This window comes from Eleginops maclovinus, chromosome 20 (genome assembly GCF_036324505.1).
Source record: "Eleginops maclovinus isolate JMC-PN-2008 ecotype Puerto Natales chromosome 20, JC_Emac_rtc_rv5, whole genome shotgun sequence".
Lineage (NCBI taxonomy): Eukaryota > Metazoa > Chordata > Actinopteri > Perciformes > Eleginopidae > Eleginops > Eleginops maclovinus.
The window spans coordinates 16,849,156-16,862,770 of record NC_086368.1 but is presented as its reverse complement, the minus strand read 5'-3'; the positions used below and the strand labels follow the sequence as shown (position 1 = coordinate 16,862,770).

General features: G+C 36.7%; 1 protein-coding gene across 1 annotated transcript; it reads left to right on the top strand.

The window, feature by feature from the left end:
• Positions 1 to 178: 178 nt before the first annotated feature.
• slc6a11a (solute carrier family 6 member 11a) lies at positions 179 to 13,602 on the top strand. Its single transcript, XM_063910376.1, has 14 exons — positions 179 to 4,204; positions 6,533 to 6,667; positions 6,742 to 6,882; positions 7,031 to 7,118; positions 7,880 to 8,012; positions 9,038 to 9,172; positions 9,249 to 9,352; positions 9,713 to 9,837; positions 10,129 to 10,241; positions 10,334 to 10,471; positions 10,616 to 10,718; positions 11,478 to 11,578; positions 11,671 to 11,841; positions 11,984 to 13,602. The coding sequence occupies exons 1-14, from the start codon at positions 4,030 to 4,032 to the stop codon at positions 12,089 to 12,091; spliced, it is 1,770 nt and encodes a 589-aa protein (XP_063766446.1). The 5' UTR covers positions 179 to 4,029; the 3' UTR covers positions 12,092 to 13,602.
• The last annotated feature ends 13 nt before the right edge of the window (positions 13,603 to 13,615 follow it).

The following is a 13,615-nucleotide window of genomic DNA, read 5'->3' as shown; positions in this document are numbered from 1 at the left end:
CTGGGCAAGAAGTAGTTACTTTTTCTTTTACTGTGCACAGTAGCAACTTGAAAAAACTTAACTCACGTCCTTGTGAATCCCCTCCTTTTAAAAACACAAAAGCTTATACAACATCTCTTAATTATATAGTGAAATATAGTTTTAATAATAACATGATAGACTATGGCAAAAAAATAATTGAGTACATTTATTCAAATGTTTCCATTTTATGCTACTCCAGTATATATCACTGAAAATACTATGCATTTTACTTCACTTTTATATTCTATTTCTATTTGTATAGTGTTGTATCATTTCTTACTTAAACTCACAATGATGTCATTTTAAGCCACAAAGAGCAGTGGTTCCAAACATTGTTCTTAAGGAATCCCTTTTTTCTATCTTTTAGCGAAGTGACGACCCCTGACTTCATTAGATATTTCATATGTTAATATTCTATTCCCCTGTGCATTTCGGGTTACCCTGAAAGGGGGTTAGACCCCCAGTCTGGGAAATAATGCACTAGAGATCTCTCAATCAAAAGCAGAGACAAAAGACGTCCATGGTGAAGAAGTTTGGGTTCATGGGAGTTTTTCATTGCTCGGCTCTTTAAGTTAAATTCATTGTTTGTTGTGCAAGAGAATTTGACTGGGAACCATATGTTCGAGCATGTTTTAGCAGATTGTAACCGCTAAAAAGTAAGTTTCATGTTAAAAATCAGAGTTTCTCTGATAACTAGTATTTATGGTGTTCTTCCTGCAGAAATGGAAGTTAATAGCCATAACTAAAATTCAATGTAACATAATCTAAAACTAAGAGTAATTGTGTTTTTGTTTTTTTTACCTGAGAATGGTCCCAACATATCTATATAGGAAGGTTGTCCTCTTTCGCAGAGTCATGTTGCACCTAAACCAACAAACTAAACTGGATTTAGAGAGGACCTTTTTCATTATCTGAAGGCCACTGTAGTTCTCAGACATGGTTCTAAAACTTTATGAATGCAAGCCGAAGTAGTTTGAAAGATGACCTCATACGAGGCAAAGGCCGTCAAAGACATCACCAAAACTGCACACTGTCCTTTCATGATCAAAAATCAAGATATTGTCTGGAGAATCGTGGTGTGTAGCACGCAACTAGAGATAGCCTTGTCACACTTTTCCCCACTGGAAATAGGCATAGTCATTTTGGACTAGGCGGGGGCCTCAAGTTTGTCTGAAGATTTCAAAGTTGGTCTTTATCGACGGAAATTCCTGCATCGCTTTGTCTCTCCAGACAATGCTTTACAGGCGTACCAATGCCTTTTGGTTTAAGAGACCTTTTTTGGAAATCTCGCCGGGTAGATGTCAAACAACCTGGACCTGAACACAAGCTGCTGTTCTCTCAGATCCTTCCCTCTCTGCAAAACAGCCTCATTCTGCATTAGAAAAGTATGCAGTTAAAACTTAATAAATCAATGGTCAAGTGTTATGAAGATAAAACCTTTAAAGTGTGATGGACTGTTAAAATAATAAAACAAACACAAGAGCATATGAAAGATTACTAAAATCAACAGGAAAAGTAATCTGCAATAATCACAAATAGTTAAATTCACCTGAACCTCACTGCAAACTTCCTCTGATTATTGCATTCAGTGCTTGGGTTAACAATACAGTTTACCAGTTATTCTGTACTGTTTTTGTTATGCATTGAATATAAAATAAAAAAATTCACCTAATGGGGGGGTCGTAAGTTTACCCAATGGTGTCCCTTAAGGGGAAAGGGGTCAGGAAACCACTGGTCTAGTCAATTTCAGGGTTGCAGTGCATGTGAGAAAGGGCATTCAAAGTTTTGGCTGAGAAGACTGAAAGCTGAAAAGCCCACAGTGACAACCGGCAGACTATAGAGGTGGCTGGAGGTTTCCCTCTGCACTGAAAGGAGAGACCAAAGGCTTGACTTGCCCCCTGCCGTCTCATTAAAATACTGAGCTGCATCGAAATAATCTTGGAGGATGTTGAAAGCCAGAACTGTTTTTTGCTTAGGGCAACTGATAAACAGCTAATTTACAATGGGCAAGCATGGGTACGTTTATATACAGAGAGGAAAATATGTTAATGGCTAAATACAAAGTTATTCACACAAAAAACAGCAAAGTAATATCTGAAAAACAGTAACAGGGCTAAAACAACACACAGTTAACACCTGGATAACGGAAATGTTCAAACGTTTTGTAATGTAAGTGATATCATCAAACATGCCATACTGTTAACTACTGCAGAATGAATTAATGTGTGAGTAAATGCAATAACTTTTTTTGCCTTGGGCATAGCAATAAGGATGAATGACAGGCCACTTAGCCACCTTGAACTTCAGTACTTGTGCATTAAAAGCAACTTAACCTAAAGAAGGAATGTGAGATTTGTGCTTTGTTACTGTTTGGCATTTTAAGAGGCCCCAAGAGACCTTCACACTTGGCATGCTTTCTGTAAGGCGGCCATTGGTGACTGGGGGTTGAGTCAAGATGAGGGCCTTGTAGATATTCCTAAGTATTAGTACTCTAAAACCCAATGGAAAAAATAACAAAAACGAAAGGTGATAGAGCCTCTGCAGAACTCAAACCTCTGTAGCACATTTCCACTAAGGATCAGAGTACACTCTTCCTGTGTGTGTGTGTGTGTGTGTGTGTGTGTGTGTGTGTGTGTGTGTGTGTGTGTGTGTGTGTGTGTGTGTGTGTGTGTGTGTGTGTGTGTGTGTGTGTGTGTGTGTGTGTGTGTGTGAGGGTATCTTCCCTCTTGTTTTATTTATAAAGTATTTCCCCTTGTGCGTTACAGACAACTCAAATTCAAAATGAGCGTTCTTGTTGCAACTGTCCTGATGTGATTTGTAAAAATATTTGTATAATGAAATACATGTACAATAAATACAAGAATTTTAAAATATTGTTTTTAAGGCAATTCAATAACAATTACATACTTTTTTAGGGTTAATTAATAAAACACTGTAATACTTTTAAGCAAACACAGGATTAGGGGTGTTTGTATTAATGGATCATTTGATCAACAAAATATTTGTTTTAAATCCTCCCTGGTTTCTTAGAGTCCAAAGTGATTTCTTTAAATGTCTTGACCTGTCAGTCTGAAAGAAAAATGTATTCAGCAGAAAATCTCCAGATCTTAAAGGTTTTAAAAAAAGCATTTAATGGCAGTTTTGCATGGAATTTGAACACTTAACATATCACCCTTCACAATGGTTCCTAAAATTGCTTTTGGATTTCCTTACCAAAGAGGATTTTGTTTTTATGGCTAAAAAGTGGTGGATAAATGAAACAATTATTCTTATTGAGCAATCTGGACCAAGATTCACTCAACGTTGTTTTGTATCGCACCTGGTGGAGTGATTATGCATGACTCTTTATGACGTATCACATACTGTAAAAAGTTGAATTTTATGTTTTTAGTATGTTTGTGCTTACTGTGCCATGACTGATTCTCACATCACATTTTTGCTTTAACATGTTGTTATATAATATAAATATGAAACTACTATTAAAAGTATAGTACCAAAAGACAACTTGGCACATGGACTTTAGCTCAGGTTAAAAGAGGAGTAGCAGTTAGAAAGCAAAATACACGTGCTCAAAAAATAAAAAAGTGCTAATGTAGAATTCCTGTTATGACATATTTTGTCCGATCACAATATTACACATTGATTGATTTGACAGGTTAACAAGCTAATCTGTATTCTTGAGTGCCTTCAAGTCAGTTTTGCTTCAGGAAAAAAAAAATTCATCCTCTGGTGTTCAGTCTCGCTTTCAAAGCCTTCAATACCATGTCCAAATAGGATTAGTCACACCTAATATATAACTCTCCTCTTTGTCCATGAAGAGCATGGTGCTTTTGTAAGAGGCAAACTTTTGCTTCATATCTAGAGGTCCCCCTTGTGGTAAGAACATCTTGGAGTCCAAATACATATCCAGCCCCATATTCGTCGGCATCAGACATTCCAAAAGCAGTCTATCCAAAATCCCAAGAACTTTTGCCACTCTTCTCCTTAGACTTTTACTGGCTCAGCAGTATGGCAGACTTTCTGGGCAGGTTTTGTCATCTCCCTCCTAAGGTTTCTTCACAAAAAGTCACAGAGCGTGGCAAATGGGGCAGCAAAAAAGAGTTCATTCTGTCGGTGGCTGGTGCTATTATTGGACTGGGAAATGTGTGGAGATTTCCATATCTGTGCTACAAAAATGGTGGTGGTGAGTATTCCTGTTTAATACCCTCTCTCAATTTACTATTAGAACCCCAAGCTCAGATTTCAAAAGTGCAGTATAGTTACAGAATTTCAGAATTATTTTTTGTATAAAAACTACAGAATAACATTATCATGGTACGGTTTACACAAGGGTTCTTGCCGTGTACAGGTATCGATGACAACCCTCAAATAAAATACATTTATTGACATTCATAAATTGATGTATTATTGTGCAACTAAAACTGTAACTACGGTTATGCAAAGGAACTCGCTCCAACTCCCTGCTCTTGTGTTTTGAGAATAAAACACATAATAAAAAAAGCAGAGGAGGATTTTGAGTGTTAGCATTAATGAAATGTTTTTAATTGTTTTAAAGACATCATGATATAAATGTTAATTATGTTGGCAATGATTCATTTGTAGTGAAAACCGCATATGTTGACAGCCTTATGTTAGAGTATTAATGTTTAATTATTAGTTTTAATGTTTTTATTATTTCTTATGCTGTGTCTTTCTGTATCTTGAAACACGTTCTATCAATAAATTGTATTATCATTATTAAGTTTACACAAACTCAGTTTTTTTCCCTGTATCAGACGCCTATACCCTGAAGGCTAAGCAATATAGATTATTTTCATTTTTCCGTCTGTCTCCCTCTGATTCACATCTGATGATTAAGGATTTGACAGGTTATGAGAGGCTTTGATAATAGCCTACCGCCTTTGTTAGTTTAAAGAGCAGATTGAAATTCTTGGCTGAATCCCTTCTTCAGTTACTGTACCTACAAAACACCATCATCCCCTGGTTCCTTTCATGAACATGATGGGAAAGCAAGTGTTTTGAATTCATTCATTCAAGTAATTTGTTTATTTAGGGGGGACAATACACTACTGATAGTGATGTTCCAGGTAAATCTGTGCGTTGCTTCTGTCGAACACATTTTACTGTGGAGAAACCCTACCAAGAAGTTTAATTTTAAAGGGATGGTTTTAAGACCACTCTGGCAAACTTTAAATAATAATTTCTGACTATGTCAAACTCAAAACGTGTGTACCTGTATGCATATCATAAGGTGATACAGGGATTATCATTACAAATATTGTGATACTGTAAAAGGTTTCGTCCATTATTAAGATGAACTCACTGCCATGTGTGAAGAGTCTTTTTTTATGACCTTTTTGTACAATCAGAACTGCTGGATCTGCATTTGCTTTTGTCTCACTCTCTGATACCACTGCACTTTTTGTGCAGACTGATCAAATAATCAAAAGCATTTACAGTTAAAAAAACAAACAATAACAGGGTTTTCCTGAAGGCTGAATTTCTTTTATCATTGGTTGTTACTAACTTCTCTGGCAACAAATGGAACATAATGAGAAACTTTATTAACCTTTGAGTTAAATGTTACAAGACAAGAAATACATGATATTTATATTAACACTTGATTTCACTAAAAGCATAGAGATGGGGAGGACAGCTAAGCACTGACTTAGCAATATATTATTTTTAACATGTTTCTATTTTTTTAAGAAGCTGTCTTAAAGATAAATAAAGCTGATTTTCTAATATTTGGTTTTCTACTCTGCAGTCTGGTTAGGTTAAATGCAAACAATACCAGCTAATGTTATTTACTATATTTTCCTATTTCTTCCATTAATCCTTTTACTGGTTTGTCAACGACTTTCAGGTCTCTGCGAGTGTTCAGTTAAAGGTCATGATCCTATCTATATATATTTTAAATATTGCAACCCCTCCTGGCCTTTAGATCTGGTTTCAAAATAGATTTTTAATGTGTTTCTTGTATTGCGCTAAATCTCTCACTATACAGATCTGTGGCTCAAACCTTCAATATGTAAGCACCCAACACCTATACAGACAGACAGTCAACTGCAATATATGTTGCCAGCTACTGTCAGTTGATGGATGATACTCACACATCTAAGATAACCAGAACAATACACATTCAACGCTGACACAAATTTGCAAACTAGCTAAAATCAAGCCGCACCAATCCAAGCAATAAATAGACACAGCAGAGTGGATGGCATATTTATTTGATTACTTGTTTAATTCATTTTACTGCTTCATTTAGTTTTTGTGCAACAACCCCTTGATCTCACACTACTTCACAACTCCACCATCACCCTGTCATGTTTTGATTTAGAGCCCAATAGTGACTTAACATTTCCCATTGTGCATTTAAAAGGGAAAAGAACAGTTGCTTGCATCAATTTATAGAGAAAGTCAAATATCAGAGTATCAGAAATGTGAAAAAGAATGTGATTTGTATGCGTGCTATACCATGTTAACAATGCTTTATTTATGCATGCAGGTGCCTTCTTCATTCCTTACATCCTGTTCCTTGTGGCCTGTGGTATTCCTCTGTTCATACTGGAGGTATCACTGGGCCAGTACACCAGCCAGGGAGGAATCATGTGCTGGAGAAAGGTCTGTCCTTTGTTGGAAGGTGAGGAATTAAACAGGTCAAGGCAGAAATACTACCGCAAAGCATTGTTGTTCACATTTTTCATTTGTTTCCAGGCATTGGATACGCCAGCCAAATGATAATTTTCTATGGCTGTATCAGCTACATTGTGATTTTAGCCTGGGCTTTTCTCTACCTTTTCGCCTCATTCACTGATGAGCTGCCATGGGCCACATGCAATAACACATGGAATACAGGTAAAAAAATGATTTTTTTTCAAGCATTAACTTGCACACATAAAGCACTTGCTATGATCATATTTAGTTTTCAAAACTGGTTACTGTTTTAGAGTTATTCTACAAGCATTTTCAGTCTGTGTTTAACAAATACTTTGATATATTTTAGATTCTTGTTTGGTATTGAACAACTATAACATCACTGCTAACTGGACTTCGCCTGTGAATGCATCATCATCTATACTAGAGTTTTGGCAGTAAGTTTTTAAGTTCAAACCTGAATAATGTTGGTTTTGCAAGTCATTTAAAAAACTTTTAAAATGTTTTAAAATGTAATATAAATGTATTCACGATCCATTCAAAGTCAATTTGTGTGTGTGTGTGTGTATGTGTGTGTGTGTATACCCACATATATATATATACATTTATATATAGACTCATTAAAATTAAAGTACTTACACACTCAATCTTTTTTTTATTTTGGCTGATTAAACCTTTAGTCAGGACACTGTAGACATGTACGGACTGTTTGAAACCTTAATTCATTTATTGATGTTTTTCATAGCATGAGTTAGGGTGGGACGGTTAACACCTTACTCCCAACAAAGATTCCCTTACATTCACCTTCAAAATAAATCTAATCAGCCAGAATAATTCCTAATTCCTGTGTACTGAAGGTGTGAAGATCCTTTAATTGCACATGCAAGCTTGCATTTTTAAGTAGTTTGCTAAGATCTCTATCATGAAACCTTTCATAATGGACTTTTTAACTTGTCAAATCAAAAATGTGACTAATATAAAGTGACTGCATCCCATTTGTGATTTCAAAACATATCAAATGTATTTTAATCAGCATACTGAAAAGGTGAGTGTGCACATTGGACCTGTTTACCATTTCTATCCTCTAACCTTTTTGGTCAGTTGGTTTGGATCGCTATAGGAAAGAATTATGAGAACTAAATATGAGTGTAGTGGAAATGCTACCCTTAATTTGTTAAAAATAACCTGGTCCCTACAGTCGACGAGTGCTGAATATATCCACTGGCATAGATGCATTAGGAAACATACAGCAGGACCTTGCTTTGTACCTTCTTCTGGCCTGGGCCCTCTGCTACTTCTGCGTCTGGAAGGGAGTGAGATCCACAGGAAAGGTAAGACCAGGGTTGGGAGGGTCACTTTAAAAATGTACTCTGTTAAAATGAAGAAATGTAATCAGTGACCGAACCAAAATATAAAAATAACCCCATTACTTTTGTATATAAATATCAATAAGATTATCATTCTTTTTTACTTGAGTAAACACACAATGTGTTGTAATCAGTGGTTTGAGCCACCACACCAGCCTCTTCCATATGCTCATATTTACAGGCGAACAGGTTTGCAGCAGTTATCAAACACTTCGGTAAAGACAAAACAAATAACTGTTGAATGAGAATTACGTTTTGCACTTAACTCGGACCTGCAGCCACATGCATCTCTCAACTGCCAGTTTATTATAAGCCTGGAGCATTAAAAGACAATTATAACATTTATAACTAAGGTGTGAAAGGTGGCCACACACCAATGCTGCCATAAGTGTCTCAGGTGTCGTAACTGTGTCTAAAAACCCTGAGGCAAATTCTTACATATTGGAAAGAAAAATTGACTTGTCAGTGTCGGGGTGGATGATTAGGATCAACATAAGGTCTCGGATATTGAGGAAGTTAATCATAAACACTGACTGACAAGCTGTCAGCAAGACAGGCTCCCAGGATGTGCACAGACACACAGAAACTATTACAAATATATTAGATAATTTATGTCTGTGCCCCAAAGTCATGTAGTTCACACCTAACAAAAGTGATGTCTCAAATTTAAATAACATAGATTATTCTATGGCACGATAAGACCTAAAGTAGCACCTCCTTGACTTTCCTTCAAATTTTATCCAATTGTTAATTAAAAACTTTTGGTTTGAGACATTTTCAGGTTGACACATGCCCTTAATGCAATTGAGCATGCAGGGGATCAGGTTGATAATTACCAAGTCCTTAGTCACACAATAAGTTATATTTCTCAGGATTTCTGCAGCTGCTGATCAACTGACATCACATCATTCATCCTAATGTCTCCAATCATGGGTTATAAAAGTAGATTTCTTTAATGTGTAACAAAATCCTTTTCTGCATAAATGTAGGCTACCTACTTCACAGCCACGTTCCCCTTTGTCATGTTGGTGGTGCTGTTAATCAGAGGAATGACGCTTCCTGGAGCCCTCCATGGCATCAAGTACTACCTGTACCCCAATCCCATGCGACTCTTTGACCCACAGGTACTGTAGCATTCAGCCTATATCCTTATTTTATTGGATTCATCTAGTTGTATAATCATCTGTGACTGGTTCATAGGTTTGGATGGATGCTGGAACCCAAGTATTTTATTCCTATGCCATTTGTCTGGGATGCCTGACTACGCTTGGGAGCTACAACAAGTACAACAACAACTGTTACAGGTTAGAACTTCAATATATGACTTAGAAGTGTTTTAGTGGCTGGCAGCATTTACATTAAGATAATATCATTCAAATACTTCTTTGGTGAGACCCTGCCACTATTATTATGAATAAACACCTTTTATTTGATGTCTGTAGTGGTCAAAAATCATACATCTCCATAAAGAATTATTTTTATTTATTTGCATCCATCACTCATTTACTTTTGACTAGTTCCTTGCTTCATTTGAATAGAAGTTTCTTTTATTTTGAATTTGTAAGCATTTGTTCTGTTGATTCTTTTACTGTAATATGGAAACAGGCATTTGTTATGAGGAGAGAAATAAAGACACATTGTTTGTGCATGGTTTCCTTTTGCAGAGACTCCTTCTATCTCTGCTTGTTAAACAGCGGGACCAGCTTTGTATCTGGCATGGCAATTTTCTCCATTTTGGGCTACATGTCACAACAACAGGGTGTCGACATTGCTTCAGTTGCCGATTCAGGTATGAATGTGAATATACTCTTGCTCATTAATTGATTGTTCCTTTTTTCAAAATGTTATCTTTTATGATGTCTCTGCCTTCAGTACTCATGTAAGGTACAAGACTCGGTTGCAGGGAGCCAATGGCGGTTCTACATGGAATTATACCCCGGGCGAGATCCCCTCCTTTTTTAAGTGCTCGCTCGTGCCGCCCCCCACGAAATACCGCCCCGGGTGGCTGCCCGCTTCGCCCATGCCCAAAACCGCTACAGCAGGGAGCAATGGTTTACTCTCTGTTTATTTCACTCTGCAGGCCCCGGCCTTGTGTTCATAGTCTACCCACAAGCTGTGACCCTTCTGCCGTTTCCTCAAGTCTGGTCTGCGTGCTTCTTCATCATGATCATCTTGTTAGGAATAGATGGACAGGTCAGCTCATGTCTCCCTCGACAGATGTCCTCTGATGTTTCTTCTTTTGTTAACGTGTCTCCACAATGACTTGCCTGTCTGTCATTCTCCAGTTTGTTGGGCTTGAAAGTGTCATGACCTCTCTGTCAGACACCTACCCATCCCAGATCCGATATGGATATCGAAGAGAGCTTCTTCTGCTGCTGATCTGTGCTGTTTGCTATGTGTTGGGCCTCTTTTTGGTGTCACAGGTGAGCTGAAAGAATTCATCATTTTAACTTTATTTTCAGTCTGATCAATTCAAACACAACACCCAATGACGTTAACTCTGAATAAAAATAAAAATAAATTCACTATACAGATCAATGTATAACACAGGACCATTTTAATTTTAGGCTGGAGCATACATTCTGCAGATATTTGATCACTATGTATGCAGTGGTCCCACTCTGCTTCTGATGGCAATCTTACAGTCTGTGGTTATTGGATGGATCTATGGTAAGTGTCACATTGCTTTCTGCCTTATTGTACAACCTTAAAACTGATTCTGGTAATTAGGATGTGTTATACCTTTGACTACAAAGCATCAGAAGTAGTCTATGACCTGATGGTAAAGAGAAGAGGACCAATCTACGTTAGTTTGTAAGTTAGTTAGTTAATTCGTTAGTATGTGAAAGCTTGGACGATAGCTTTGTTTTATCCATATAAATAAACATAGCACAAAAAGTAAGAACATTTGTTGTGTTTGTGTTGCGCCAATATGTCTTGTTTCCTCAGACTTCATTAGTCAACAGCAATAAAAGCCTGCAGAGAATATTTGGCCATTTGTTTTATGGGCATAACCCACATAGTCAGCTCTGCTGCTCATCCCAAAAATGCATGTTCCTCACAAATCTTGCACCATTTAAAAGAGAATAAACAGGCCTTCCAATAGTATGAGATTTATTTCCAAGAAGCATTGTTACAACAAATAAATAATCTACCAAACACAAATTTCCTTACTTGTTGTGCTTAGTTTAGTTACGAAGAGGTGATGGATGGACCATGTCTTTGGTAAATTATATAACTAATTTTTTCATCATTGAAAGTGCAGGGAAATTGGTAGACTGCAACACTGCAGCTAAACAGACTTTGAATCTTTGATCTGGAAAAACTGGCCTAAAAAAGCATCCATAAAACTGGGGAATAAACTGTGAAATGTTGTAGATAATACACACTGTACTATATAGTAAGTGTGATGTGTTGTTCTCTTTGTAGGTGCTGACCGCTTCTGTGACAACATTCAGGACATGATTGGGTACAAACCCATTTCCCTGTTAAAGTACTGCTGGATGTATGTCACGCCTGTTATTTGCAGTGTAGGTATTTTAATGAGGTCATAATGTCCTATAGTAATGTCAATTGTTTCATCCAACTGTTCATATACTTTTTTATTTGCTTCTCTTTTAAGGGCACCCTTGTGTTTATGCTCCTGAAATACACCCCTATGAAGTTCAACAAGTCCTACGTGTACCCTGGGTGGGCGTACCTGATCGGCTGGTTTCTAGCCATGTCCTCTCTCATGATGATTCCTGTGACCATGGTCTGCAAACTGGCCAAAGGGAAAGGGACTCTCTGGCAGGTCAGTGGTTGTTTTAGTGTCATTTTACATTTACTATTTTACAGTTGTAAAGTGTCTGAAATCCATATGAACCCAGATTTTGTTGCCTGTTCATGTTTTGCTGGAAGTTATATTTTTTGACAATAGAAATACCTTCCTCTAGCGTATCAAGTCGTGCTCCCAACCTGCAGATGATCTTGCAGTGAAGACACAGAAAAATGGAAGCGCCTCCCTGCATGCCCCTGATGCTGCACATAACCTCAAAGTGTAATAAAAGGCTTTTTTTTGTTTGTTGTATTTCAAAAATATGTAGAGCAGGTTTACTATATTATAGTAAACCTGCTCTTCATGGTGGTGTGTATTGGTTTCCAGTTTTTTTTTTAAAAGTTGATTTATCTGAATACAGTAGCCTATGCTAAATGTCTAATAGTTGGAATTGTTTCAGGTAGTGATTGTACAACATACTGTACTAAATAAAGTTGCAATCTATTTTCCAAAAACGCTTCTCAAATACCTCAAAACTTAAAATACAATAAAGTTTCTGAATGTTTCAGCCCATTCACAACTTTCCCATTATTGCCGTCTATATATGGGGAATTACTGTAGTTTATGACGGTTCACATCACGGTATCAAAAGGAATTTACTAGGAAACTTTGAATTCATTTTAAATAAACCTCCATCACAGTGAGCAAAATGATCGATTAACAGTAAGCAAGTGGTGCCTAAAAAGTGAAAGTATGCAAGACATAAGATTGCTGAATAACAAGGTTGGTGCTTATAAAGGGTTCTTCTCACTTCTAACCGCTGTTAAATTTGTTGGAGAGCTATTTTCTTGTTAAGTCAATTTCATAGTCAATATTTCTTTATAACAATCTCTATAAGATTAACATCAAAAACAACAATATAATACATTTTGTTGTATTGTTGTGTATTATTTTTATTAAAGATTTAAAAGTTGAACACTTAAGATATTGCGTGACTTTAGGACAAGTGTCAGTGGTAAAATAGACTTGCTTGCAATTGCTATCTTTGTGATAAAATGTGCGAAACTGTCTGAAGGTCCTGACGGTATTGTGTTAACATTATCAGTAGTGCTGAAATTGCTGACATAGCTTACACCAGGGGTGTCCAAACATTTTTTCCTGAGGACGACATACAGAAAGGAATACAAAGGGCTGGACCCTTCATTAGAGGTGAGGTATGTCGCCCCATAAGTGAAATTACGAGTTAGCAAAATCAATCGAATGTCGGTCAATTAATCTTGATACTTGAATATGCTTTAAGAAACATCACAGCTCTCCGTAGGGTTCCCTTTATTTTGTCGGCAGCTCATTCCTTTAAACAGAATACTCAGATTGCTCATAATCAGAGGAAATACAACTAGTTATGCAAATAAGTTATTGGGCTTTTTTTTTTTTTATCAATTATGATTTGTTTGAAACATTTTCTATTTTTTCAACTTTGAAAATTGGTCTTATTAACACATGAATACTACTGTGTAAATTATTATTTTACATATTTAGGAAGTACAATATAAGAAAAGGACAAGTTTCAGGTGTGGGCTATATTCCATTATACTTTTAGCATTTGCTGAGGGCCAATTATAAGTGGCCCCCGGGCCGTAGTTTGGATACCCCTGGCTTACAAACTCATTTCATTGACTACCTAAATTTCCTTTGTGATTTATACTGAAGAGAAATTGATGCTTTTTCCTGTCTTATTTTTCATATAATCAACAACATATATTAAGCCAAATAAAAACACTTCTTCATATTGTTAAACTGAGTGTTCAAC

Coding starts and splice junctions, on each gene's coding strand:
- slc6a11a (XM_063910376.1), top strand. CDS start 4,030: ATGGCAGACTTTCTGGGCAGGTTTTGTCATCTCCCTCCTAAGGTTTCT. Junction 7,119..7,879: donor TCTATACTAGAGTTTTGGCA/GTAAGTTTTTAA, acceptor TGGTCCCTACAG/TCGACGAGTGCTGAATATAT. Junction 10,472..10,615: donor GCCTCTTTTTGGTGTCACAG/GTGAGCTGAAAG, acceptor TTTTAATTTTAG/GCTGGAGCATACATTCTGCA.